The sequence below is a fragment of the Neopsephotus bourkii genome, unplaced genomic scaffold, assembly GCF_033783945.1.
Source record: "Neopsephotus bourkii isolate Nb327-2 ecotype Australia unplaced genomic scaffold, CSIRO-AGI_Nbou_v1 NB_318, whole genome shotgun sequence".
NCBI lineage: Eukaryota > Metazoa > Chordata > Aves > Psittaciformes > Psittacidae > Neopsephotus > Neopsephotus bourkii.
Window position 1 is genome coordinate 6,609,356 of NW_026900826.1, and position 27,268 is coordinate 6,636,623.

At 40.8% G+C, this 27,268-nt stretch overlaps 2 protein-coding genes across 5 annotated transcripts in view; both read left to right on the plus strand.

Annotated features, from left to right (window-relative positions):
- Window positions 1-14,158, plus strand: part of TJP1 (tight junction protein 1) — a 192,554-nt gene extending 178,396 nt beyond the window's left edge. For 2 of the 3 annotated variants that reach the window (XM_061347544.1, XM_061347545.1), the window contains 5 exons: window positions 7,400-7,575; window positions 8,374-8,815; window positions 9,084-9,301; window positions 10,575-10,718; window positions 13,986-14,158. In XM_061347544.1, coding sequence (XP_061203528.1) covers window positions 7,400-7,575; window positions 8,374-8,815; window positions 9,084-9,301; window positions 10,575-10,718; window positions 13,986-14,080 — 1,075 coding nt within the window. In that variant the 3' untranslated portion in view covers window positions 14,081-14,158. Of the gene's footprint in view, window positions 1-6,568; window positions 6,620-7,399; window positions 7,576-8,373; window positions 8,816-9,083; window positions 9,302-10,574; window positions 10,719-13,985 lie in introns of all 3 variants that reach the window. The other variant, XM_061347543.1, reaches the window with a different exon arrangement.
- A 12,541-nt stretch (window positions 14,159-26,699) lies between these two features.
- Window positions 26,700-27,268, plus strand: part of ENTREP2 (endosomal transmembrane epsin interactor 2) — a 103,527-nt gene continuing 102,958 nt past the window's right edge. For both annotated transcript variants that reach the window (XM_061347551.1, XM_061347552.1), the window contains exon 1: window positions 26,700-27,026. In XM_061347551.1, coding sequence (XP_061203535.1) covers window positions 26,784-27,026 — 243 coding nt within the window. In that variant the 5' untranslated portion in view covers window positions 26,700-26,783. The remainder of the gene's footprint in view (window positions 27,027-27,268) is intronic.

The window sequence follows — 27,268 nt, forward strand, 5'->3', positions numbered from 1 at the left end:
TGTCAATGGAATTACAGGGGTTCAGGTATCTGATTTCTTATTCACTAAATCTGTTTCTCTGTGTAGGTGTAGCTTTAGATTGAAAACACATAACTGCATAACTTTTCATTTTGGTAAATGAATAATTTTTATAGGTTTCAGGAACTTCAACATGTTACCTTTTTTTCTCACCACTTACTAACCTAAAATTCTAGAATTGTTTAGGTTGGAAAAGAGCTTTAACATTGAGTCTGACTTAACACAGCACTGCCAAGTCCACCACTAAACCATCCATGTCCTAAGTACATCTACGTCTTTCAAATACCTCCAGGGATGGTGTCTCCAACCCTTCCCTAGGCAAGCCTGTGCCAGGGAAGTGCTTGATAACCCTTTCAGTGGAGTATTTCCTAATGCCTGATCTAAACCTCCCCTGGTGCAACTTGAAGCCTTTTACTGTTGTCTTATCGCTTGTTTCCTGGGACAAGAGGCTGACACCCGCATCACCCGCAAGCTCTTTTAAGGTAGTTGTAGAGAGCAATAACATCTCCAAACTAAACAATTCCAGTTCTGTCAGGCACTCCTCATGGGACTTGTGCTTCAGACAGTTCACCAGCTTTGTTGCCCTTCTCTCAACGCACTCCAGCACCTTATAGTGAGTGGCCCAAAACTGAGTACAGTATTTGAACTGCAGCCTCACCAGTGCATAGTACAGGAGGATGATCACTTTCCTGGTCCTGCTGGCCCCACTGTTTCTTACACAACCAGGATGCTGTTGGCTGCCTTGGTCAGCTGTGCAAGAGCTGGCTTCTATTCAGCTCTCTTGTCAGCTGACACCCACAAGTCCTTTTCCACCAACCAGCTTTCTAGCCACTCTTCCCCAGGCTTGTAGTATCGTATAGGGTTGTTGTGACCCAGGTGCAGGACCTGGCTCTTTGCCTTTTTGGGAAGCACAGTTTGCTATAGCCCATTGATCAAACCTTTCCAGATTCCTCTGTAGAGCCTTCCTGTCCTCCAGCAGATCAACACTTCTGCTTAACTTGGTGTCATCTGCAAATGTACGGAGGATGCACTTGATCCCCTCATCCAGATCAATTACTATAGTCTGTTTATAGTGATGAACAGAGCATCACAAAGTATTCAGTCTAGCTAATAATAGTGAGTGCTTAAATATCTTCAAAGCCAAGGTTTTGGTTTATTCCTATTCTGCATGCGCTTACTCTGCAAACAGGTTTGTACATATTAGCAGTATTTGACATTAGGAAACTAAGCCTTCAGGGAATATTGCTGAGGCAAGAGTTTAATCTGTTGATGGAAACATCTGTTTCCTGTGTTGTTCTGCTTCCTTTATTTGGAACATTTTGATAAAGAAATTGTGTAAGAGTTCATACACAGATTTAGCTCAGGTAAAGAACTGGCCATCTTGAAAGATAGTTATACAAACTTTGTGAATACCCTCCACAGTTACCTAACTTGTTTTGCTTCAAACTATAACAATGTGTTTGTAACTTACTGTGAAAATCTGTCGTGGCTTGCTGCATGCGGGATGAAAATGGGGCATTTTTGAAGGCTTTGGTTCTATTCCTGCTTGAAATCCAGACTGCCCAGCTTACAATCTGGCAACCTGTCCTGGGTTCACTTGTAAGTTATTTTTCTCCTTCTTAGTAGTGCTTTGTTTTTGTCTTTAGTCTGAGAGCAACACTGATAACACACCGATGTTTTTAGTTGTTAAGTAATGCTTACCTCAATCAAGGACTTTTCAGTCTTGCCCTCTGCCAGTGAGGAGGGATAAGGGAAGCCAGGACGAAGCAGACAGGACACCTGAGCCAAACTAGCCAGAGCGGTATTCTGTACCACAGCACGTTATGCCTAGTATATAAACTGGGGGGGAGTTAGCTGGAAGGCCCAGATCACTGCTCAGGTTGGGCTGGATATTGGTCAGTGGGTCGTGAGCAATTGTATTATGCATCACTTGTGTTTGTTTTCTGTTTCCCATTTTAGTTTTGTATTCTCTCCACTTGTTATTTTCCTTATTATTAGTGGTAGTATTGTACTGTACCTTAGTTACTGAACTGTTCTTATCTCAACCCATGGGATTTTCATTCTTCTGATTCTTCACCCCATCCCTCTGGGAGCTGCAGTGGGGGGGGGGGAGGGGGGGAAGGATGGGGTGAGCAAGCAGCTGCATAGCTCTGAATTGCCAGTTGGGCGTAAACCATGACACAACCTTAATGTAAGTGACAGCTTTAGAGGAAAACAACTATCTGGCTGAAGTTTCACAGCGTTATATGTATGTACATGTCTTTCATGTACTTTATAAGCTGTGTTCCAGTCTTAAAGGATTAGACCTAGGTCTCTGAAATCTTATTCTTTATTTGTATTGCATCGTCTGTTATCTCCAGCGTCTGTCTTTGTGGACTTGAGACTATTGCAGTCTTTCCGAAAGCTTGATCAGTTTTAAGTGATGCACTTTTCTGATCAAAAAGTCTACATATGTGAATTATTCCTTATTTTACTTTTTTAGGTGTCAAGGAAGGAACGTGTATAGTGTTGTATAACCTGTTTGATTCTCATTCAAGGATGGTTTTCATCTTTCCTCTTCACTTGCCTGGTGTCTTCTGATGGAAAGATTGGGAGCATGTATTTCCTACTCTCTGGGCATTATAGAAAAACACCTAAAAAAGGTCTTAGTAGGCCTTAGTGCATTGCAGTAGCTTTCAGAATTATGTTTCCACATACAAAAAAGCAGTGTTACACATAGATTGTCTATTTTGGTTTGTAGGCATGGATTGTGTTGTCATTGTAAATACAAGTAATGTTTTGGGAGCTATGTTGTAAGCTTTTATCAAGTAATTGTGAAGATTGTAAAATTCTTCAGATGTAGTGTTATAAGCTTTGGATGTACTCCTGTTATCCTCTGTAGTGTTGTGACACAGTGAAAAACATGAGAGATGCACACAACTACTGATTTTCACTGCAGAACAGCTAATAGTTGAGGGACGTTGTTCTATAGTTCCACCTGCTACTTTTGTCAGCCATGACACTTCCATTCTTTGGCTGCTCAGTTCATCTTTCATTTTCTTTATGACTTAGTGTATAACTTCAGGGCTTGTGTTTATGGGAAGGCAACGTCTTACTGCCACAGACAAATGAGATTAATACTGGTTTTAAGGCTGATAGTTTCAAATGTCAGGGGACAAAAATGTGCTGTGTTTTTTCTTCATGAAGGAAAGTAACCCTTAGCAGGAAGGGACAGACGTGGGAAAGAAAATTTTACCCAGTATGGATAGATAAAGAATAAAATACTAATGGAAGAAAGTGGAAAGAAATAAACAAGAACACTAAATTGGACAGTACTGTCTCTAGAAGCGTACTGCAGTGTCCCTGTGTGGAAACACAGAACAATTGCTATATTGAGAAAGCATTCGTATTTAGTACTTTATTTTTGCCAGCTTCCAATTTATACCCTGTTACTTGTTTGTTATTCATTTATTTTTCCAGTCACTTTATATGGTAATGGCTGCTCTGGGAATAAAGTCTTCTAAAAATAAACAGGACTAAATTTGGGTGATACAGGAACTGTTGATGATGCAATTGCTAGTTCCTGCATGATCTGTGTAATGTATTCAGGGTAGAGAGGACCAATTTTATTTATTCATGAGCAAATAGCTACAGCTTTTTCAGTTTTATGAATTAATGTTAAACATTAAATTATGCAAAGTTCTTTGTCACTAAGTAGTGTGAAAGTATGTATTTTTCCCATTACATATGTACAGATTTTTTTACCCTTAATTTGTTAAGGTTTTATTAGCATCATTTAGGAAATTATGCATTAGTAAAGCTGCTTTGTATGGGCAATGCAATATATGCATGCTAGAGTTGTCAGTAACCGTGGAATAAGGGATAGTTTGTCTTGATCTGAGAAAATAGTAGAACTTGCAAATGGATGTTTCAGTGGATGTAGCTGGAGCAATTTATGAGGCTACTACCCCTGTGGTTGAAACTAGTGGATTTCTCCATGCTTGGTTCAGTGTAGACAAATGCAGTAGCTTGACGTGCTGCAAAATGAGGTAGCTTATCTTTTGTATTAAGTAAGGTTAAGAGTACTCACATAATCAGTTACGGCCCCATCTGAGGAGGCAGGAATGAACAGCGTCCTATATTAACCTTTTGAACTGCTTTAGCTGAACTCTTTAAATGCCTGTCACAGAGGTAGAGTTTTTGAATGGGAACTGAAGGTCAGCAGTGCAGTTTGATAAGTGTTGTGTTGTGCACTGAAGCTTATAACCTGCTGCTCAGTGGTTCCTTTCAGCTTCATTTCAATGTAAAGTAATGGGTTTTCTAAATGAAAATGAAAGTGAAGTGGGAAACAGCTTAGAAAACAGCACATCAATAACTAGGAACTTCACTTACACACTTAGAAGTTGTAAGCAATCATTTTGTTGTGGGCTGCTTTCATTGCATAAAGATTCTGGACTATGTGGTTGAGATTGTGGCTGACCCTTAGTTAGGAGTTTAGAACAGAAGAATGTGCTGTAAGGTGGGCTGATCCCAACTGTATGAAGTTGAACCATGCCAAGTGCAAGGTCCTACACCTGGGTCAGAGCAATCCCAGATACAGCTACAGGTTGGGCAAAGAAGAGATTCAGAGCATCCCTATGGAGAAGGACTTGGGGGTGTTGGTTGATGAGAAAATGAACATGAGCCGGCTTCAGTGCGTGCTTGCAGCCCAGAAAGCCAACTGTATCCTGGGCTGCATCAAAAGGAGCATGACCAGCAGGTCAAAGGAGGTGATCTTGCCTCTCTACTCTGCTCCCGTGAGAACTCACTCGGAGTATTGTGTGCAATTCTGGCGTCCTCAACATAAAAAGGACATGGATCTGTTGGCACAAGTCCAGAGGAGGGCCACGAGGATGAACAGGGGACTGGAGCACCTCCCGTATGAAGATCGGCTGATAAAGTTGGGGTTGTTCAGCCTGGAGAAGAGAAGGCTGCGTGGAGACCTCATAGCAGCCTTCCAGTATCTGAAGGGAGCCTACGAGGATGCTGGAGAGGAGCTCTTCACTAGGGACTGTAGTGCTAGGACAAGGGGTAATGGGTTAAAACTGAAACAGGGGAAGTTTAGATTGGATATAAGGAAGAAGTTCTTTACTATGAGGGTGGTGAAGCACTGGAGTGGGTTGCCCAGGGAAGTAGTGAATGCTCCATCCCTGGCAGTGTTCAAGGCCAGGTTGGAGAGAGCTTTGGGTGACATGGTTTAGTGGGAGGTGTCCCATGGCAGGGGGGTTGGAGCTAGATAATCTTAAGGTCCTTTCCAACCCTAACTATTCTGTTCTATGATTCTGTGATTCTGTATTAAGTGGAACTTGGTGCTGCTATGTTGTCACAGCTGTCTTCTGCTCCCTCCATTAAAATGAACTACCTTCCATATTTCTCAGAAAGCTGGCAGACAATTCTGATGAGGTGTGGAGTGTGTTGGTTTGTTTTTTTTCCTGCAGTCTTCTGCAGTGCTCTGCTCCCCTGTTTAATATTCCCCTCTGGGAAGTAGTCAATTCAGGTGGGCAGTTTTCTGAGAAGGCAGCTACTACCTGCCTGGAATAAAGGCACTAGTGAGTAAGCATACAATAATATCTTCTGCTGTTGGGTGAATGGCTTTCTATAAATCAGTGGGAACAGAAGCTTAAACAGCAGATCTAAAATGATTTTTTTTTTGTAACACTGATTGTAGAGCTGTTCATACAGATGCTGTTTAGCTCGCTGAGCGTGACGTTCATATAGTTATCAAGCAGGCTTTCAAAAGTTGATCATCCCTTTTCTGCAGTGTGTAACATACTCCTCTGAACTGTAAGCCTGTTGGTGTCTAAAATTGCCTGTTACATTTTTTAAGTGTACGGAAAGTGAAGCAATGAGGGAAAGCAGTCCTAATGTAAAACGTATTTTCTTGCAACATGTAAGCAAGGTAACTGTTAAAAATCAGGGGAAAGTGATCAGTATACTTGCAGTTTTGTGTCTCTTCTAGTATGCATAAACAGTTCTTCTAAGATGTCTAGGAATTGCTGAACACAGAAACATTTCTGTGTTGTAGGCTCTGCTACTGGACGAATTCACAATGCTACAGAAATACTTGCTATAAATGTGCCCACAGTACATGATCTGCAGTACAAAACTGTAATCATTCTGTGTATGTTAAGACTGATAAAATGAAAGCAGATTGGACCACAAGAGATTGTTAGAATATGGGACTTAGATTTTGCTCACTTTTCTCAATATATTGAATAACTTTGATACAGATTGTAACTAACGGCTTAGTGTAATCTTGTTTTTTTTTCAATATCTGTTCATTTGAGATCTTGACCATTTCCTAATTCACTGACAAAATCTTGTATTAAATTCAGTAGGTGTTCATTGTATATATGTATATGGTAAAGATACCAGAAACATCACTGTTACAAGTAGTGTGACTTTGTTTCAACAACCTTGTCATATCAAAGCTGCTAGGACTAGCATAAGAAGTATGGAGAAATAATATGCTCAAAATAGAATGACTATATTCTTTCATTCTTCTATTGCTGTTTGCTTTGCCATCACCTAGATTTCTTGGCTCTTACACTAGCTATGACTACTTGAAAAGGAGCATCAAGTGGTAAGACTGTTGTTGATGTGAGGATGTTTTCAGGTGTCCTCTTCACTGTTACTTTTCATCACAGGCATTATGTGCACTTAAAACTTTAAACATGCAAATTTTGAAAGTGCAATCTGTGTCCAAAATTAAAAGTATTTCAGCATTTATGATTTCCTGACCTAAAAAAAAAAACTTCTGGACAAATATTTCTAGTATAAGAAGAAATGTTTTGAAAATAACATTTAATCATTATCTATGCACATAAAGCTAGTGAAGCTTAAGCTGATTACATCTCTAATTAAGATGGCATTGTTCAAATACTAGGTGTATTTAGGAAAGTTGAACTAGAATCCATTTTCTTATTGGCTAATTACACTTTTCATAAAAATCCACCCCCCTCACCCCTCCAAAAAAAAAGAAAAAGTGGGCTTACATTTTTGTTTTGAAGAGCTGCTAAATTAGAGGACATGTTTTCATTTAAATTACCCCAGATGAAATTGAAAAATTAAGATCTTTTAAGAAATCATGCAAATACACCTGAAATGTCATCTGCCTTTTGTTTGCCATGGTTTGTGTTACTAATCTTCTTCTAAAGATTCAATGTTGTCTTAATCTTTTGTGCTTATCAGTAAATGTTTTTATACTTGGACAGGATATAAAAAAAATCCTATTTTAATATTTATAGGAAGAGATGGAAATCGGGTGATCATAGAAGAAAAAAAGAAATTACAGTGGATGCAGGAGCTGAGACTCCTGATGAAACAAAACAGTCAATTGTGGGTTGTTTTCTTATTTCAACAGGGGGAAAACAACTGATAGTGAATCAACAGAAAGGTCTGTTGGTGAAAAACGCTACGAGCCAATCCCTCAAGTTACAACTCCTCCTCCTGCTTCTGCAGTCCAGTATACGCAACCTCAGTCAATTAATAGTCCTGTCCTGTCTCTCCCAGCACATCATAAGCCTGCACTTCCTGAAGGTGAGCAGTTGGAAAGCTAACTTGTCTCATTTGGTAACACTTGTCAGATGCTTATGTGGTTGCTTCAGCATGTCTGAATTGGTAATTGTGGTGTTCTTTAAACTGAAATGTGGAATAATTATTAGTGAAGATAGCTTTTATTATAGTGAGATTGAGTGAAAAAATTGTGAAATCATTGGTGATCCTATCTGAAACTAACTTCAGGTGTTAAACAGTTTGTGTAACTGTCTTTTCCATATGTAGAGGTCTCAGCAAAGATAAAGTAAAATTTCTAGTACTTAGAGAATCTACATCTCTATGGTACACTGGACCAGAATTCTCTAGGCATGAGTAATAATAGTAGGTGTTTGAAAATAGAAGAAAAAATTGGGTTTGTTTTCACATTGTGAGGATTGTCCAGTCCAGCTGAACTTTCCTATTTGTGTGAGTCAATGACAGCATTGCAGTACTGGTTTTGGGTTTTTTGTTTGTTTTCAGTTTTGTTTTTGTTTGGGTTTTAGTTTTTTGTTGGTTTGTTGTTTTTTTTTTTGGTCATGGTATGAATAAGTCTAACCTTTTTACTCAAGGGTCATACCTTTGTATCCAAGTTACCTATTTAATGAAACTTTAGATAATTTGCCTGAACATGCAAAATGTACTAAGAGGATAAATGATCTAAGAGCGAAACCGAACCTATATATATTATGTAAAGTACATTAACAATTGACTAAAATGTATTCATATCAAATAGTGTATGTGACTGTATGTACATTCCTGATGGGCACTGACAAGTCACGGTATTTTTTATTTGCATTGCAGTTAACTCTGTATCTGACCCTCCTCCACCTCAGAATAAGCCAGCAGTTTTCAGATCCTCTAGAGAGGACACTGTGCAGTCCACGTTTTACCCTCAGAAAAGCTTCCCTGACAAAGGCCCTATTAATGGAACTGAACAGATACAGAAAACAGTCACTCCTTCTTACAACCGCTTTACAACAAAACCTTACACTAGTGCTGCAAGACCCTTTGAGCGCAAGTTTGAAAGTCCTAAATTCAACCATAATCTCTTGCCAAATGAAGCTCAGCATAAACCAGAGTTGCCATCAAAGTCTCCAAATTCTCCTCAACCAATTTTGAAAGCACACAGCTCATCACAGCCTCCTGAGTTTGATAGTGGATTGGACACCTTTGCTGTACAGGTCGACAAGCCTAAATATCAACCAAATAATGTTAATGCTGTGCCTAAAGCCATTCCTGTAAGGTAAGCTGCTGCTTTTTTCTTTCCACTAGCACATCTATAGCAGTTTATCTGTGAAACTTGTGAGAAATGTAGATTTGCTTCTGTACTTTCTGCGCTTCCAATTTTTGTTGCTATTATAGTTGAAAGATTATTAGTGTAATTCTAATTCTAAAAACCAGTGCTAGTCTCCTCTAGGGTGTGCTCCTCTAAAATGCTAGAGGCAAGTATGCCATTGACTTTCAGGAAAAAAATACTGATAAAACTGCTAGGCTTTCTGTCTTGCATTCAGCCCTTCAGCACTTGAGGATGAGGAGGAAGAAGATGGACACACTGTTGTAGCCACGGCAAGAGGTGTATTTAACAGCAATGGTGGTGTATTGAGCTCTATAGAGACTGGAGTTAGTATTATTATACCACAAGGAGCCATTCCAGAGGGAATAGAGCAAGAAATATATTTCAAAGTCTGCAGAGACAACAGTATACTTCCACCTTTGGACAAAGAGAAAGGTAAGACCTGGCTCTTGATTATTTAATTATTATTATGTTATTTAATACAATTAAATAGTAAGCAATAAAATAGTAAACAATATTATGTTATTTAATACAGTTCTTTTCTAACAGCAAAATTAAATAACTAAAATACTGTAATACACTTCAATATGTAACATTTCTGTGTGAAGATATAGTGTGCATTTTGCAAGAAGTGTAAGGCAAGCAATAATTGCTCAGTATTGAAAGTTACAACATGGAGGCCCTGAATTGTAACTTGAGAATATTGTATTTGTAGACTTAAGTACTGATACAGAACTTAGCTAGTGCACTAAAGAAGGTTCTAAATTAATTTTAAATATCACTGAAAATGTAGCTTCCCACACAGTGCAGGGATTTATTCTAGGCTTTCTTATTAGAAATATTTCATCTCCCAGTTAGAACCAAAAGCACTAAGCAGGAACTAATTTGAGTTTAATATCTAGAATTTACTTCAGTACTTGGAAAATACTTAGCATTTTATTTTTTTCATGGTTTTGAAAAGTATTCTTTTATATAAATATTTTCCTGACAGTCTTATTCCTAAAGGTTGAACAGTGTCTTTAGTTAAGCAACTTTTTCATAGTCTGTCTTTCATACCACTAGTCCAATGTACATGCATTTTTCTCACCTGTCAGATTCTGAATTTTCAAGAAACTAAGTGGGTTTATTTAATAAATTCGCAGTTAAAACATCAGTTGCAATCTGCAGTTACTTTGAATCTTTATAAACTAAACATAGTGGTATTAATTAACTGAATAATCTTACATTAACGTTGGATTTTTAAACTGAGAATAGACCTATATATTTGTATGCTCGTATTTTGACTGTTAGAATAAGGGTCATGGGCTCTGTTCAGCCCAATGTGCCATAAATCCATACAGGCAGAACATTGCAGCTATCCTGCAGAGAGAAATATGAACAAACTGCTTACAGGTTTGGGGATTTGTTTGTTTTGATGCACATGATTAGAAATTAGTGGCCAAAAAAAGCCCAAACCCAATATGATTTAATCATCACACTTGTTTATCCTTTTTAATTTAGAAATTATGATACTTTCCATTGAAAAGCCAATTGAATACTCTCAAAGAGACAATGAGCAACAGTCTTGCTAGGTGCTGTTCCTTACTGACAGGTCAAAAGGTTCATCTTTTTCTCCAAATTGCTGAGTAGCTGTGCAATGTAACTATGTAATACCTTGAGCCTATTTCACGAAGAATCATTAACAGGTTCTTCTTTCTCTTAAATACAGGCGAAACACTTCTTAGCCCCTTGGTAATGTGTGGGCCCCATGGACTAAAATTCCTGAAGCCAGTGGAGCTGCGCCTGCCACACTGTGCGTCTATGACCCCTGATGGTTGGTCTTTTGCTCTAAAATCCTCTGACTCCTCGTCGGGTATGCTGTCCTCCCTCTGTCCTTTTGGGGCTTTTGGGTGCTATCGTATAATTTAAGTTAATTTGGCTAAAGGTGATGCTGTGTAATACAAAGAACTCAATCATTGTATTTGTGTCAGACTCTCCCATTTCACTTCCATTACAAATGTCTTTCTTACATTTACTCATGGTGCCAGTTCATAGCTAAAACCATGATAGCAGGAAAAGAATAATATCTCTAGTCTATTAAATATAATTGTATTTTTCTATTCTGTCTTCTTTCTTGAGGACTGCTACAGCTGAACACACTTGAAATGATAGTTGCACTAAAACTGAGAGGAAATTATATGTACCTCTGATTGGCCTTTGTAACATTAACTGTTGTTTGTCTGTTGCTTAATTAACCATATAGGACTCTGCAAATCTTAACAATCTGCATGCTCATAAATCATGATTTAACGCTTGTTAACTGTTTCCACGTGTGCAAGCTGATGCTAACAATTGGGTCATTTAAGAAAACTGTAGTGTTCAGTAAAAGCATTTGCAGTTCATTCTAATGTAGCTGGATTTTCCACAAGACTTTTCTTGGTTGCTTCTGCCTATTTCTCCTCTACTGCCTTTTACCCAGAATTTTCTGGTTGATAGTAGAAGTTGCAGCTAGGTTGCAATTTAATTTACCTGTTCATTTTTACCTCACTCTGGCTTTCTGGGATGAGGGGAGAATGTATTGGCTGAAATTGTCAGTGAGGAGCCTAATTGAGAATTCTGGGCACGTTTCAAGCAATTTCATGAAATGGCTGTGAGGTTACAGAGATTTTAAAAAGGAATATTTGCACATCTGGGGAAAAAGTCTTAAGGTTTTATTCAGCTACTTTCAAAATCTATGGTGGAAGTTTCAAACCATTACTGTGTATGTATGATCTAAGTAATGACTGAATGATGTAATTCTGTATAGAGCATTTAAGCCACCATGTATGCATATCTTCTGTCACTAATGTATCTATTGCTGTCAACACCAAAGCACTGATGCTTTGAAAGATTAAAGCATCAATCCCCTTGATGGGGATTCAATAACCTAGAAGTTTAATGGCAATAATTTTCAGTCGTTTTTTACAAGCTATTATATGCACGTGTTGCATGCATCTATTTAACAATGTGAGTATACAATGGCAGTGTTAAAACCCAAACTTATAAATTATAGGGTCCCAAAAGATATGACAACTGTGTACAAAAATGACACGACCTTCCTTTGTAACTAATAGCACCTGTTCATGAACTTACTTGAAGTGAAGGGAGAGGACTAAAATGATCTGAACAATAACTGAAGTTACTGAGACATTTTTCTCCCTTTACAAAGTGGGATGTGTGTGCGCGCGCATGTGTGGGTGAGAGCAAGAGCGTGTATATGTAAGCCCTAACACTTTCTGTACTGTAAATATAACACCACATTCTGTTAATCTGAAATGGGATGTATATCATAACATTGCTTTTTTTGAGACAAACTTTAAAATTAGGCAATTCTGTCTTATGATATGTAAGTAGACCATACTGTGTCTTAAATAAATAATTGTTTTCTCTCTTTCTAAATTAGTTGCTTATGGGACTCTGATTTTTGAGGTGGCTTTATAATAACAGCTTGTAGAATTCTGGGTTTTTTCTCTCTTCAGTTGTCTGCTCTACCTCATCTTTTCTCAATGTATCCATGTTCTGTCCTTAAAAGTGACATTCATTTGCACTTACTAACATCTTTCTGCTGCATTTAAGCCTCTTATATTGATACTTTAAACCCCTTCAAAAGCTTGAATGATGCTGGTATTAAAACTGACTTGGGAAAGAGTTGCCTTTTATGGCCACATTCATTAGAATGTATGGGTCAAAAATTCTGGAGGATTGTCTTCTTTTTTTTTTTTTTTCCAAAGCAGTTCTATGTAAGTATGGTAAAAATTTCCTCAACAGGTAGAGGATGCACTGGCTACAGTCTTATCCTTACTACATATTTAGGAGGAAGGATTGGAAGATTGTCTGCCATTTGTTTCATGGGCAAGACTGGGACCTTGTCCTACAGTCCTGTTTTACCCTTCTCCCAAATATAATCATTCATATGAAGTTTTGAATGGCTTTCCCTACATCTATAAAATGAAAACTTCTCCAGCATTATTGAGCTTCTTGATTGAAACAAGTAGTTTTAGCTGTTGGCACTGTTTGCACTCTCTTAACTGTACAAAGGCCACTTCTATTCTTCGTCCCCACATCAGATGTTGACATCACTCCACACCAGTGCATTGTGTACTTCATTATGTTTTCATGAGTTCTTCAAGAAAATTGGGGAATTTACATCAGTCTTAATTAATAGAGAGGTCTTAAGTGTTTGCAGTCTGTGTGACTGGGTTCTGTAGCTCATTGCACGTTTCTCAAGGCAGATCTGTTTTGGCCAAGCTATTTCATGTCAGTTATCTGGAAGGCTTAAGAGATCTTAGTTCGTATTTCACTGTTCTACCATAGTGCAATGATAATACCTTGTATGCAGTGGCAGCATTTAGTAGTGGTTTTAGGTTTAGATACTTGAAAAACAATTGGCTGTCCAGATGGAGCATAACCTTTGTCTGGTGAGATGGCAACTGATGACTTTTCCTTGTAACAGAATGTTACGCAGAACCTTTGACCATGAGTGGATAAGATCTGTTGTAAAGATGAAGTACATACCAGTTAATTAGAATCCTTTTTAGAATATCAGTATTTCAAACTTCTAAATAAGTATACTGGATGTAGCTGTAAAGTAACTACAGTCTTGTCTACAATAGTTTTCATAACAGAAAACTACCAGTATGTCATAACTTCTGATTTGACTTACCTGTGTTCAGACTGTCTGAAGACATTTCAAATGCATCCTATCCAGATTAGCTTTTAAAATGTCTTATTTTTCCTGGCAATTTTAGAAAGAGCCAGTGAATACCCGATACGCTGTTAACACTTCTCAAATGGAAAGCACTACCTTGGTGCTGTAGAATGACTTGCATTTAACAATTCCCAAGGGCCACAGCATCTGTTTTGAATAACTCATCTTTCCTATGTTACATGCAAGTAAAGGGTTATTGTTTCATTAATAACAAAAACTGCAGGGCTTAAAAAAACCAAACTAAAACAACAAAAAACAGCCTCCAAGCAAACAAACATAAAACCCAGACCAGTGTTGATTCAAAAGACACTCCTGTCCAAAAGCTCGGTTGTTCAAGATGTACACTGTTTGACAGCAGATACTAAACACCAGCATTGTGTTTTCCTCCCACAGGTGAGCCCAAAACCTGGCAGAACAAGTCTCTTCCCGGGGATCCAAACTATCTTGTTGGAGCAAACTGTGTCTCAGTCCTAATTGACCACTTCTAAATACTAAGTTAGCTGATTGAGTAAATAATGTGAAACTGAGATGGACCTTATATATAAACTGAACCACTCTATCAAGTATTAACTGTTCTCCAAGTGATAATGGATCTTAGTGTTTAAGCGTCTTGCTTTAACTAACAATGGTTTAGCAAGTACACTCTTTGAGCCATGGTCACAATACATGCCACAAGCAGGGAGGAGGGTACAGTGGGAACAAGGTGGGGTTTTTGCAGGATCTGTATGCTTTGTTTGGTTGTTCTTTTGTGGGTATTTTATTTCTTTTTTCTTTAAGGGCACTAATAGTGTTTTATTGTTTAAAATCAGAAAGAACCAATGGAACTATATATATAGTTCATACTCACTGGTTAAAACACAGAATTTGGCCTGCATTTTTATGGCTGTGTGTTTGTAACTCACAAGACTACATTTTGGTCTCTGGTTTTTAAACAATTTCTGGTGTACATGTCCAATGAAATGGCAGTCAACTTGGGGTAGCACAGTTCAGATGCTTTCCTCTGCTGAGAGGCTACTGTAAACATATCTACTTACTGTATATGGAAACATTGTCATGAGAACAGGGGGGAGGGGGAAGAGCATGAGGGATGACTATGGTTCAGTTGCCTCTGTGGATTTGTAAATTTAACCACGTTATTTCAGACCTATTAACCAGCAGGGATGCCTTACCCTCATGTTTTTAATAGTCTTAGCTCTCATAGTTCTCTGTATTGAGTTTGTACGGCTTTTGTGCTTACCTAGCATGAGGTCTCTCATTAGAGACTGGGGAAAGAGGGTGGGGAAACCACAGAACAACAACTTGTGAGTTTGGTTTAGAGAATGAGTATTGTTTGTGTTCATCAGCCAGAAGAGAACCAGAAGAAAATGATGGTATGTTTTCTGCTATGCATTTGAAAATTTATAGATGTGTTAGACTGCTTGTATATAATGCGTGCATACTACTTTTGTTCCTGGTTTGTAAATTAACTTTTATAAGCTTTACCTTTTTATATATATATAAATATATATAAAAACAAAGTTTCTTAAGGATATCTTTGTATTCTCATACCTTTTGAGCCTTGAACTTTGACATCTGCAGCAATAAAGCAGCATTTCTACAATATATGAACAAGGACATTTTTAAAAAAATGCACAAAGTTGTTACCTTTTAAAGTGCTGCATTTAAAGAATATAACTCGGAATTCTCTACTTTGATTAAATTCTTGAAAAGTATCCCTACTGTAATTTGTCATAAGGATGCTGTACTATGTGCCCTGAAATGTATTTTTTTACTAATAGACGATTTATTACGGCACAATGGCACTACTACTGTTTAGATAATATACCACTGCATTCTGTTAATGAGTTATTAGCTATTCAGGTGTGGCTGATTTTTTTTTTCTCTGCAGTTATTAAAATTACACGTTTCTAAATATACAGAATAAAACTTTTTAAAATAATAAAGGAGATTGTAGTACATTATTGTTTCTGGAATGCATTTATGTGAACATGACAACTTTCATTTTTGCCTATGTAAGGAGGCAGCTGGAGTCTGCCTAATGTTTGTACACAAAGCAGAGCTCTTTTGGAGTTGTCTACAGCAGGGCTTCTGAAATGATGTGTGGATCCATGGGAAACATGGTACAAGTAGGAGTGGTAGACTTGTGCCTTTAATCACTGTTGGTGCTAGTGTACTTGTTATACCTACTCTTCCAAATAGCTTTGGTACTGTTGTAGCGTGTAGATTTACACATAGTCTAGTTACACCGTTTTAAAGATATTCCTACACCATCTTCTGATCAGGCCTGTTTGGAGTACTCGGTAGCTAGTTAGAATTTATCTTAAAATAAGACTGTGGAAACAGTATATAACCTCATGTGTCCATTCTGTACTTCTACTGACCAGTTCATTTCTGAGGCATACCTCACCCTAGAAGATGCATTCACTACTATTGCTACTAGAGCAGGCCGAATATTTGACTAGCAAAAAACCTGTTTGTATCAGGATGGCATTTTTCATTTGTCTTAGTGATGAGATATTGGTGGTATTTTTTAGGTCAGCAGAAAGAAAGGGTTCAAAATGGCATTCAAAGCATCTTGGAGAAAGTTCTAATGCTAACATTTCTGGACTGTTTACAGTGGTGTCATTTGTGTCCTGAACATCCCGAGTCTAGTTTGCTGTAAGGTGTAACTCTCCTGAGTTGCTTTTACTGTAGTGATCCAGATAATCCTTCTGCTCCTCTTTTGAAGAGTTCAGGGTCATGTCTTCGTATCAAAATGAAGAAGGACAGCTTTTGCTCTGCTGTCTTTTCATAAATGAAATGACAGTTGATGGTGGTCAAAAGTGTGGCAGTCCTCTTCTGCTAAGCAGCTTGTCAATGGAGTTGTCTTTTGCTGTCTACATTTTGCTGTAGGAGCATTTATCTAAGTGGCTAATTGAAACCACATGCATATTTTACTTGTTAAATCCCAGTGCTTTTGAATTAAGCCATGGCCATGGAGAATAACTGTGCTAAAATAACACGTTTTCTTACTTTAAAATAGCACTGGTTTTGAAGTCTTTTTCTCTGCAAGCGGTTACCTTCCTTACCTTCTTTATGCAGGTTAGGCTCTACGGGAGGTAAGTTCACATGTACTACTTCAATTTACTCTAGTTCTCTATTCACTATTTATTGTGAATTTCAAAACCAGCCTCTCCCAGTTATTCCTGTCTCAGTGAAGTGCTGCAGCAGTAGCACTGCAAATTGATAATGTAAAATAATGTAAAGCACTAATGCAAATTTAACAATGTAAATCTTCAGTCTTACACGTTATAATGACTTCAGTGGTGGAAGCTCTCAGTGGGTACAGGATTGCTGTTCATCTCTGCCCTCAGTTCTTGGTTAAAATGGTTATTTTTGTCTTGGTTTTTTTTTTTTCTTTTGTTTTTTTTTTTAATTATTATTTGTGGTGGGTTTTTTTGTGTGTGTGATTTCGGTTGGGGGGGGTGTTTTGTTTTGGGGGATTTCATTTTGTTTGTGTATGGGGTTTTGGTTTGGTTTGGGTCGTTGTTGCTGTTGTTGTTTTGTTGTTTTCTTTTCCAAAGCAGCAACTGAATATTTAACTACACATACACAGAGGTTAACAGCTGTAAAAATGTGGGGTTCCTCCAGTGCTTGCCAAAAGCAGGTGAGGCCCAGCATGAACTTTGGCAGGTTTGGTTGGTTGGAGCAGTGTCTGGATGTTTTCACTTTCGGACCTGGGCTCTGCAGAGCTTGAGAGAGCATTACAGGTCTAGAGAGCAGTATGTGCCAAAACATTCCAACTGTTGGTGGGGCCATTCTGCTGCTTGCTATGGGAGGGTTAAGGCCACACCTGCTTTTCTGCCCTGGCACCTTTGGTGTGGGATCAGCAGCTGGGTATTTTAACTCCTGGCGCTGTGCTCTGCAGAGCCTGAGATAGCTAGCCTCAGATGGCATTGTAGGCGGAGAGCTTTAGGTACCTAAGCAAGTGCAGAGATCCCAATGTTGGTGGGGCTATTACAGTCTTTGATAAGGGAAGGTGAGGCCCAGCAACAGGCACCTTTGGTGTTGCAGCAGTGGCTGGATGTTTTCATTTTGTGGGCTGGGCTTTCAGGACCTCAAGGGTGCTATGCAGAGAGGCATTACACAGAGAGTGTGTAGTGCTTTGAACCCAGCAGGCATGAAAGTATGATGTGATGGGAAGGAGATCAAAAAGAATGTAAAACCCAGGGCTTGAGACCAGTGTTGCAACTGAAGTACAATACAGTGCTAGCACCACTACTACCACTACTAATACTATGATAGGGAAAATAACAGAGGAGGGAATATATAACGGGGGGGGTTGGATGGACAAGCAACTTCCAATTGCTGAAAGCAGGAGCCTACCCCTGCTGCCGGAACTAGTGCCCTGCGTGGCGCCATGGTACTCCCACGCATTGGGCATGCACCTGACACATACGGCGCGTTGTAGGGTCCGCAGTGGCGAAGAGGACCCGTTCCCGCGAACGGGCAGTGGTGGTGGTGTTTCCTTAGACGAGGAGGCAGCAGCGAGGGCCGGACGGTGGCCCTCAGGCACCGCATGATCGCGTCGCTGCTGCCGTGGAGTACGCGAACACCGTGAAGCATGTGTGGAGCACGGGCTGCAGTACCGAGTTCTGCCCACGCGATGGCAGCAGCGATCGCGCCCAGCGACACTCGCTTCCACCAGCTGCAGTACCGAATTTTGGCCACGCAAAGGCAGGACAGAGCGGCGCTCAGCGACACACCGCCCCCCCTCTGCAGTACCATATTCTGACCACGCGAAGGCAGCAGAGAGCGGAGCGCAGCGACAAACAGCCCCCTCTGCAGTACCGACTTCTGGCCATGCGATGGCAGCACAGCGGCTCTCAGCGACAACCCCCCGAACTGCAGTACCGAATACTGGCCACGCGGAGGCAGCAGAGCGACTCAGACACACCGCCCCCAACTATAGTGTCTAATTCTGGTCACGCGATGGCAGCAGAGAGCGGCGCTCAGCGACTGACCCCCCCTTGCAGTACCAAACTCTGGCCACATGATGGCAGCACTCATAGTTATTCTGTATTGAAGAGGCTGCGGGGTGAGCAACGGCTCCTCCTCAGCCCAATTTACATCTTCCAGGGGCATCAGCTCCTTACTGGGCGGACCTTAACTAAAATGGAGCAAAATGAAACAAACATTTCCCCACTCTGCAGAAAAAACCTGGGTTCAAACCTTTCACAGCAGCAATGGAAACGTGCAGCACAACAGTATTTATTGTTAAACGTGCAGCACAACAGTATTTATTGTTTTTTGTCCTTCTGGAGACATTTAGTTGCTTTGATTCGTGGGAATTAACACCATTAACGCCTTAAAATGCTCTGCTCGGTTCAGCTGGTGCTGTGACTGTCCCTTACACCTTCCTTCCAGCTTCAGGGAAGAAAGTTACCGTCATGCGTGTGACTGGTTAATTTGCATAAATTGCTGATTATTTTCTTTTGCTAACCTGTTAATTATCCCCTGTATTGTCTGTGTTGGTTGAATAGATTGCTGTAACTGTAAAGACAAATCACATTAACGAATGTTAGAAGACTAGAGGTATGTCAGAAGATTAGAGAAAGGCAGAGAATCATGCAGGCTAGGCAAGCAAAAAGGAAAGGAAGGTGAAAATGTAAATGTCAGTGGAGATACATCTGTGCTGCTGGAAAATGCCAGACTGGGGAAGAGGGAATGAATTAAAATAGTATACAAGTATCTGCAGGCTTCTGCTTCCAGTGTAGTCCTGCCGACTCTCTCTCTGGAGCCAGGGGACAAAGTGGCAGGGACTTGGGTGTCATGAGAAGATTGCTTTTAATCTCCAAAGGTGGAGGAGTTTAAGACAGATACATTTCAAAACTGCAAGTACATGGCAGCTGCGTTAGATGAGGGTAGGTGGATAATTCTGTAAAGCAAGTTGGTCTGTCTTAGAAATCAAAGTCAAAGCCCTGTCTTAAGGAGGAAGACTTGTGGCAAACAGATCTGTGATAGTATTTAAGAGTCTGTATTACAGTCTAACTCTTAGATTGTTGCCAAAGTGAACGAGTGATTTGCCAGTAATTACCAGCTGGGGAAATTCAAGGTTGCCTGAGGGCTGTTCCAGCTTACACATGGAGGTTTTCCACAAATGCGACAGAACTGTGCAACTTTCCCCAGTTCCTTCTTCAGGCATTGGTTTGGGGGTTTGTTTGTTTGGTTGGTTGGTTTTGGTTTTGCATGTTAGCAAAGGGTTTAACCTTTTTACACCTGGCAAAACTGCTGTAGTGTATGTGTCTAATCATGTATGGTCAGTCATTGCATAAAGTACTAAACTATGACTTCTGATGAATTTGAATGTTTAGATTTATACAGGTGGGTGTAAACCAGGTGTCCCATATGAATTATCATTTCAGCTAAGAACCAAAGTCATTTTAATAATCTGTAACTCCAGCTCACCTGTGTTTCTGTGCTGAACTGTCTTTCTGATTACTTCAACTATCCAAACTAGAAAAAGCTGTGTTCATTGAGCGTGGGCTTTAACTAAACTGGCCCAAGGAGCTTGCCTGGCCTTTAACTTATTTAGATTATCCATGGTATGCGGCTGAATGAAACTGGAATGTCTCAGGCACCAGACATTAATTGCTGATTCTCCAAGAATGATCCTTTTGCCCTGCGTTTAAAGCTTTTACTCATCTACAGATAACAAGTGGAAAGACTGTGTGTATTTAATAAGCTACTTTGTAGGAAGTGTATCTACCCAGGTAAATAAGGGCGTATTTCTTGTCTTTATATTTTTGTACTATACTTTTTGGTTAATTTGGGAATTAAGTACCAGAGTTATCGCTGCTTTATTTTTTGCCAGGTCCCCTTACTGAATAGTTCTGATGACTCTTAACAGAAAAGCTTTTATGAAAGGAGAAAACAATAAAGACCAGACCTGGAAAGTTTTCCCTAATGTTTTTATGGTTTTTACCTTGTAGCAATTGGAAATGTGTTATTCCCCTTTCTTTTCAGTATTGTGTATGTGTTTAAGAAGAACAGGTAAATACCCACCAGAGGATTAATTTCTGCTTCTGTGTCCTTTACAAGAAAATCCACAATCTCAGCAAGATACTTCGGGGATTCTACAATTTAAATCACTTACCACTTAATAAAAAAAACAGTGCCTTGCCAGTTTTATTTTTTAAATTAATAAGAATTTCTGAGCTGTTTTTCTCGGCCAAGTGTTTGACTTCTGTTACATAAAAAATAATTTTTCCAGTGAAGGATAAAAACCTATTTGCTGGTGCTTAAAATAATTCTTTAGCTAAGTGACTAAAATCCAGATGTAATTTTTAATGAAATACTGACATTGTGCACTATTGAAAGTGGTCGCTTTATTTGGGACTTAATTTCTTACCGTAGAAAATAATCCAATAAATAGACTCCGGCACTGTGAAATCCAATTATTTTAAAAGACAGTATGAAGCAGATACTTCTGCCATTTGTTTTACTCTTGGCAATGGGATGAGGTAAGCAATCGGATCACTGCTGCCAGTTCTTTATATACCGAGGTGCTGCACATTTTGAAATTTTATAGAAGAAAAGTGGTATAGTTTAATGCACCAAACTTCTGTGCAAAGTTTCATGTATGATATTATAGAATCATAGAATAGTTAGGGTTGGAAAGAACCTTAAGCATCAAGTTCCAAACCCCTGCCATGGGCAGGGACACATCACACTAAACCATGTCACCCAAGGCCTCGTCCAGCCTGGCCTTGAACACTGGCAGGGATGGAGCATTCACAGCCTCCCTGGGCAACCTATTCCAGTGCCTCACTACCCTAACAGGAAAGAATTTCCTCCTTATAGCCAATCTAAACTTCCCGTTTAAGTTTTAACCCATTACCCCTTGTACTATTGGATATGTATTTTTCCATGTTTTAATTTCTTAGACCAAACTCCCAACTGAAAAATAGTTTTGCCAACTTCTACTAATGCTTGAAAAGAAAATACCAGGTGGTACTTAATGTTACGTAATTTCTTTTTATTTTTGCACAATGATTACATTTTCTGCCGGGCCAGGGATGGGGACCTGGGAATCTCTCTCACTTAAGAAGGAAAATAAATCTGACTTCTAGGTTGCCTTTTGTAAAAGCCACAGGGCAATCTGCTATTCAGATTCAGGACACGTACACAATTTCAACTTTTAAGCAGTAGTAAAATGCAGGGCAATTATCTTGATTTCAGTGCTGTCTTTAGCACTCCAGGACATTCATCAGGGCAGCCAATCACACAGAGGAAGTAATTCCAAGGTATGTATTTCTGAAGAAGAGACCCAGACTATTTTCAGCTTGAAGCTTGGAAATAGAGGTTTCTTTCATTTTTATCTGCAAAGCTTTCCAGTTTAAAACCCCTTTGTCTTACATATTGAAATAAATCCTATGGTTTTATATATGCTCAAATTATGTTGCTAAAGGATGCTATTTTTGTAAAATCAACTTTGATAATCCTCTGTATAAAGCTGTGAGAAAACAAAACAATAACAATGGGTATAAAGTAATGGCAGTTACTTCCCTTTATTGTCTTCTTCCGGTCTTCTACTGCCTGGTTAGGGTAACAGACCAATACATAGGTACAAGATGGTACGCTCAGGAATCCACATATAATACCAAGTCCCTAAACAGACAAGTGAGAGAATTGTTCCTGTGTTGCACGATCACCCCACCAAAGGCAGCATTCTGCAGCCTGCAGATGCAGATGTGACAGTTCTCTTTATTTCTGTTACCTCTTGGAAACACTTTGTCTGGGCATTGGTTTATTACAGGGCTCTTCATGACTGTGAGGTAGATGCTCTTGATTTTAATACAGCCTTTAAAAAAACTTTTGGAAATAGTCACTTGTGTTTTAAGCACAGACAGAGCTTATTCAACTTCTGCTGAGCTTCTTTTTGTATTTTTTATATTTTATATTCTCTTACTATTTTTATTCATGCATTTTTGTACACAGAATCAGGGTGGTTTGTGAATTCTTCCGTCATTCACTTCCACAAAAAAAGTGCTGCAAAAGATGGAACTGGTAGTGACACTGTACATATGATTTGCAAAGTGAAAATTTGTAAAAATGCAACGGATGCTTTTATTAGTATAAGGGGGGGTATTTACTTTGTAAAATAAAGGTCTATTAGAGACAGTTGTTCTGTTTTAAAGAAAAATGCTGAGTCATCAGAAAGCAAATAACACTGACAACAGCAGTGCCACTATAAGGGTTAAACAAGTCTACAGGCTTAACCCTACAATCCTGGCTTATTCTGGTGGGCAGTGGCATGCGTTGTCTTTGACACATTTTAGTATCTGCTAGCAGGATTTATTTTTTTTTATTTTCAAATTATAAAGCTGGTAAAGCAGGGTACTTCCTGCAAGATGTGATTACAATTAAAAGTTGAAGATAGGTAAAGCAGTCATTATTATTTGCTGTCTTGCCCTCTTTTTTTCTTCCTGCACAACTTTTCAGAAGATTAATTTAAGGAAGATGGACTGCTGAGTGGAAAGAAATGCAAACTTAACTTTTAATTCACTGGAATGCCAGCTTCTGTTGCATATGAATTAGAATGTTGTTATATGGTGAATGTTATATGAGTTTTTATATGCTGCATGTTGTTGAATATTGTTCTAAGTCTGATGAGGAACAGCTGTGGAAACTAGGGTTGTTTAGTCTGGAGAAGGCTGGGGGAGGGTGGTGGTGGTTACCATTCTCTGCAAACACCTGACAGGCAGATGGAGACAGGAGGTGGCTGGTCTCTTCTCCCAAGGAACAAGTGATTGTACAAGAGGTAACCGCCTCAAGCTGCACCAGGGGAGCTTTAGACGGGATATTAGGAAAAATTTCTTCCCTGAAAGGGCGGTCAGGTATCAGAACAGGCTGCCCAGGGCAGTGGTGGAATCACCATCCCTGCAAGCGTTCAAAAACCATGTAGGTGAATCCCTTAGTAACATGGTTTAGTGGTGGACTTGGGAGTTCTAGGCCAACAGTTGGACTTGATCTTAAAGAAGTTTTCCAACTGAGCTGGTTCTATGATTCTATGCTTAAAAGTTAGTGAGAATTTTTTGCTATGTGATATGTGCCAGTGATACAGACTTCCTATTTAGATGTTTGTACCCATAAACCAATTTCATTACTTCTGTAAAAATGGTGTAGGTTGTGTAAGCTGTAGTGCCTAACAAGCTGTTTTCAGTACAGGGACAAAGATGTATGAAATTCACTAAACTTGAAAGTGGGGTAGAATAATCTACCAGTACAGTTTCTAGTATGAAGCATGAAGCAGCTTTATGAACTGGTTGGGAGCTAGTAAAAACTGACAGTAATGAGGCAATTGCCATAGAAGTGGGATCATTATCATGTTGGCTTTGGAGTTTAGATGTTTTTTAATAGGCTAATAGTAAGGTCCTATATATAGTGCTCTTCTGGCTGTCTTTAGGAAATGATCAAATTATTTGTTGAAAATGTGTATTATAGTGCTCAAATATAAACCTGGCCACTCGAAAGCTTTCATTAGTACAGTTCCAGCAGAAACTTCAGTACTGCATCCCACTTTGAAGTACACTCAATGATACAGCATTGAGAAATACCAATGAAAGTATTTTTAAAAATCTATTCAGCAAAATAATTTCATTTAAAGTTAGGGATAGTAATACTCCCCAAATTGCTCTCAGTTCATTCTCAACCAAATCCAGCAACCCAGAGACTACAGAGCGAGCTAAGTGTATCCAGAACTAATTCAGATCCTAAGCAACATCAATTTACACCTGAATGATCTGGATAATTGGGAGTAAAAGAGATGTGATGTCAACTCTTGCGGATTCCTCCTGGAAGCCAAAATTTATTTATTTTTGTTAACCTTATTTTGTTGTATTGGAAGCAATGTACACATTGATTACCTGGCAGCTTACCCATGTCAGGTTGACAAGCCACCTAATGAGCGTGTGGATTTGCAGTGCCAGATCCTCCTCTGGACTGCTTGCAAATATGGGTTTTATGTGCCAGTTAGAAAGTCCTTGGAAATGAAAGTAAATTGCTTTATACTTAATGCATATAATAGTATCAGCAAAGGGAGTTAGTGGGGTGTAAATTAACACCCCAGTATAGTATGTCCTAACTTCTCTTAAGTCTTAGGATCATTTTACTCCTGAATGAGACCACCTAGCTAGAAACTTTATGAAGAATAAACACATTTAAACCTCTAATTGTCCTGCTGTTGAATAACCTTAAGCATTTCTGGCCGGTTGGGGAATGAGCTGCTTAATCATGAGGACTGTAGAGGTTCAGTTTGGTTCTGGGTTTTGTTTCCTTTTGCTATCTCCCTTCACTCTGGCAGAATATTGTAACACAGACTCTTCCTTGACTCTGAAAGGTATCTTTTGGAGTAGTGTTTCCAAAGTTGGATAGCAGACAGCAATGTTGGATTTAAAAAAAACAAAAAAAAAAAAAACCACAAAACATGGAAGATATTTTGTTTGAACTGGTATGAACAAAAATTCAGTGTGATCTATGACCATATATGCCCACCTGCCTTCCTCTAGCTGTTCCACCTGGGCTTTCTGATGGGATGTGCCAGCAATGAATTCAGGAGTATCAGCTGAGATGGAGTAGTGGGCCAGGGGTGTGTGGTGCTGGTTTTTGACTGGCTCCCATTCTGTTCATGCCTAGTCTGAGGAACTAAGACATTGTAAACTGACTCTCCTTTTGACTACATGTAGTATTAATTTAGTACTATTCTGAATTAAGACTAAAAACTTTCAGCAAAACAGCTGTCTCCTCAGTGTAGTTTTGTCATGTGCTTTTTGAATCTGTTTAAAATATTACTTGGACATGTGCTGGAGCGGTATTTTAGCCATGTTGGGGTGACAGCACTGTTGTCTGCTATTCTAACCTCTTGCGGAACAGCCAGCTATTTAAGTTAAAAATGGCAAGCTGCCTTTTCTTGTTTGTTTGGGGGCTTTTCTGACACTTTCCTGTCAGGGCACAATTCCTCACTACCACCTCCCTAGAAAAAAATCTTTTAGGCAAAAAAGGAGTTCTTGAAAGAAAAAAGATAGGACCTCATGAATGAAAATTTAAGCTTGGTTTACAGGTGCTGTTGGGATTTATCTTTTGTGAGAATATTGCACTATTACAGGTACGTAGACTACACATACCAATTCCTGTATAAAAAAAATACACTGTTATAGCCAAGCATGGCACTACAAATGCATTAACCCCCTGAATAGTTCCACTGCCAAAACTATACTGCTTGTATAATGAGACAATGCTCTGATTTAGGATTCTCCCTATTATATGTAGGCCTAGGTGTCTGCAGGCGATAGGTTACCAGTGTCATTTCCCTTCTGCAGAAAACTGGCTGTGAAATGTGCTTCAGGTGTTGAGGGTTACCTGACTGTGTTGGCCACTGTTACCATGAGCAGCAGCAGGGCAGAGGCTTGTTCGGGTAGCTTTGATACTTCTGCTAAGGCTTGGTTGTGGTTCGCTGTGGGGGAAGGAGGGAGTAAAATAAAGTTAGAATGACGCTAAGACCTGTGCCATTTGTACAGCACTGACGAACACACCTGGTGTCCCCGCCGCATCAAGCCCCGGTGCGGGTGGCTTTCCCCTCGGTGCGGGCAGACGGGCCCTGCCGCTTTCTCCCGCCCAGCACAACTCGCCCCGGGAGCTGCCGGGCTGGGCCCCTCTCTTCGCACACGACGCTCCCCTCACAGGGCCGGTGGCCGCTGCTCCTCCTGCTGCCGCTTCTGCCCGCCATTGGTCGTAAACAACCCTTCCCCTTCCCGCCTCTCTGACACCCCTGCGCGGCAGAGACTGGAGCCGCAGCGGAGCCGAGTGCGGGGCTTCAGCTCTCCCCGTGCGTGCGCCCAGCTCCGGCGCCGGGCCGGGGCCGCCCCCGCCGGCGGCTGAGGGCGAGCCGCGCCCGCGCGCTGAGCGCCGTAGCCCTGCAGCCTTACCCCCCTCCCTCCCGCGCCCGCAGCGGTGAGAGGCGACGGTGGCGGCTGCCCTTCTCCCGCCCTGCGGTGCCCTCCGGCCGGGGCCGCACACGTCGCCCCGGGCGGCAGGGCAGACCGTCCTCCATGCGCCGCGGCTGCCCGCCGCCCTGCAGCGCCCTCCCCGCCGGGCGCGGGGGGCAGGAGGAGGCGGTGCCGCCCGGCCGCGCCGTGAGGGGCCCGGCGGAGGATGCCGGTGGGCGGCGGCGGGGCTGTGCGGCCCCCCGGCGGGGCGCGTTCCCTCAGCCCCACCGCGCTGTCCCGCAGCTTGTCTCGCTTGCGCGAGCACCGCGCCCGCTCGCGGGCCATGCTGGCCTTGGGGGTCACGCAGATGGTGCTCGGCTGCCTCATCGTGGCTGTCAGCTTCGCCGCCCTGGCGCTCACCACCTCGGCCCGCGTCCGCCACTCCTGCCCCTTCTGGGCCGGCTTCTCGGTGAGTCAGGGGGCGCGAGGGAACGGGGGGGCTGTGTGGAGGGCAGCCGCGACGCGGTGCTGCCAGCAGCGCCTCAGGGCTGCGAGTCCGCAGCTGCAGGTGGGACACGGGCAACAGCGCTTGCGGGCCTCGTTCCTCGTCACCTGGGCGGTCTAGAGGTGCGGGGCCGGAGCGCGAGGCGGCTTCCCCGCTCCTCGGCGTGTGGGCGCGGGGCCACCCGGCTGCAAGGCCGTCAGGTAAGA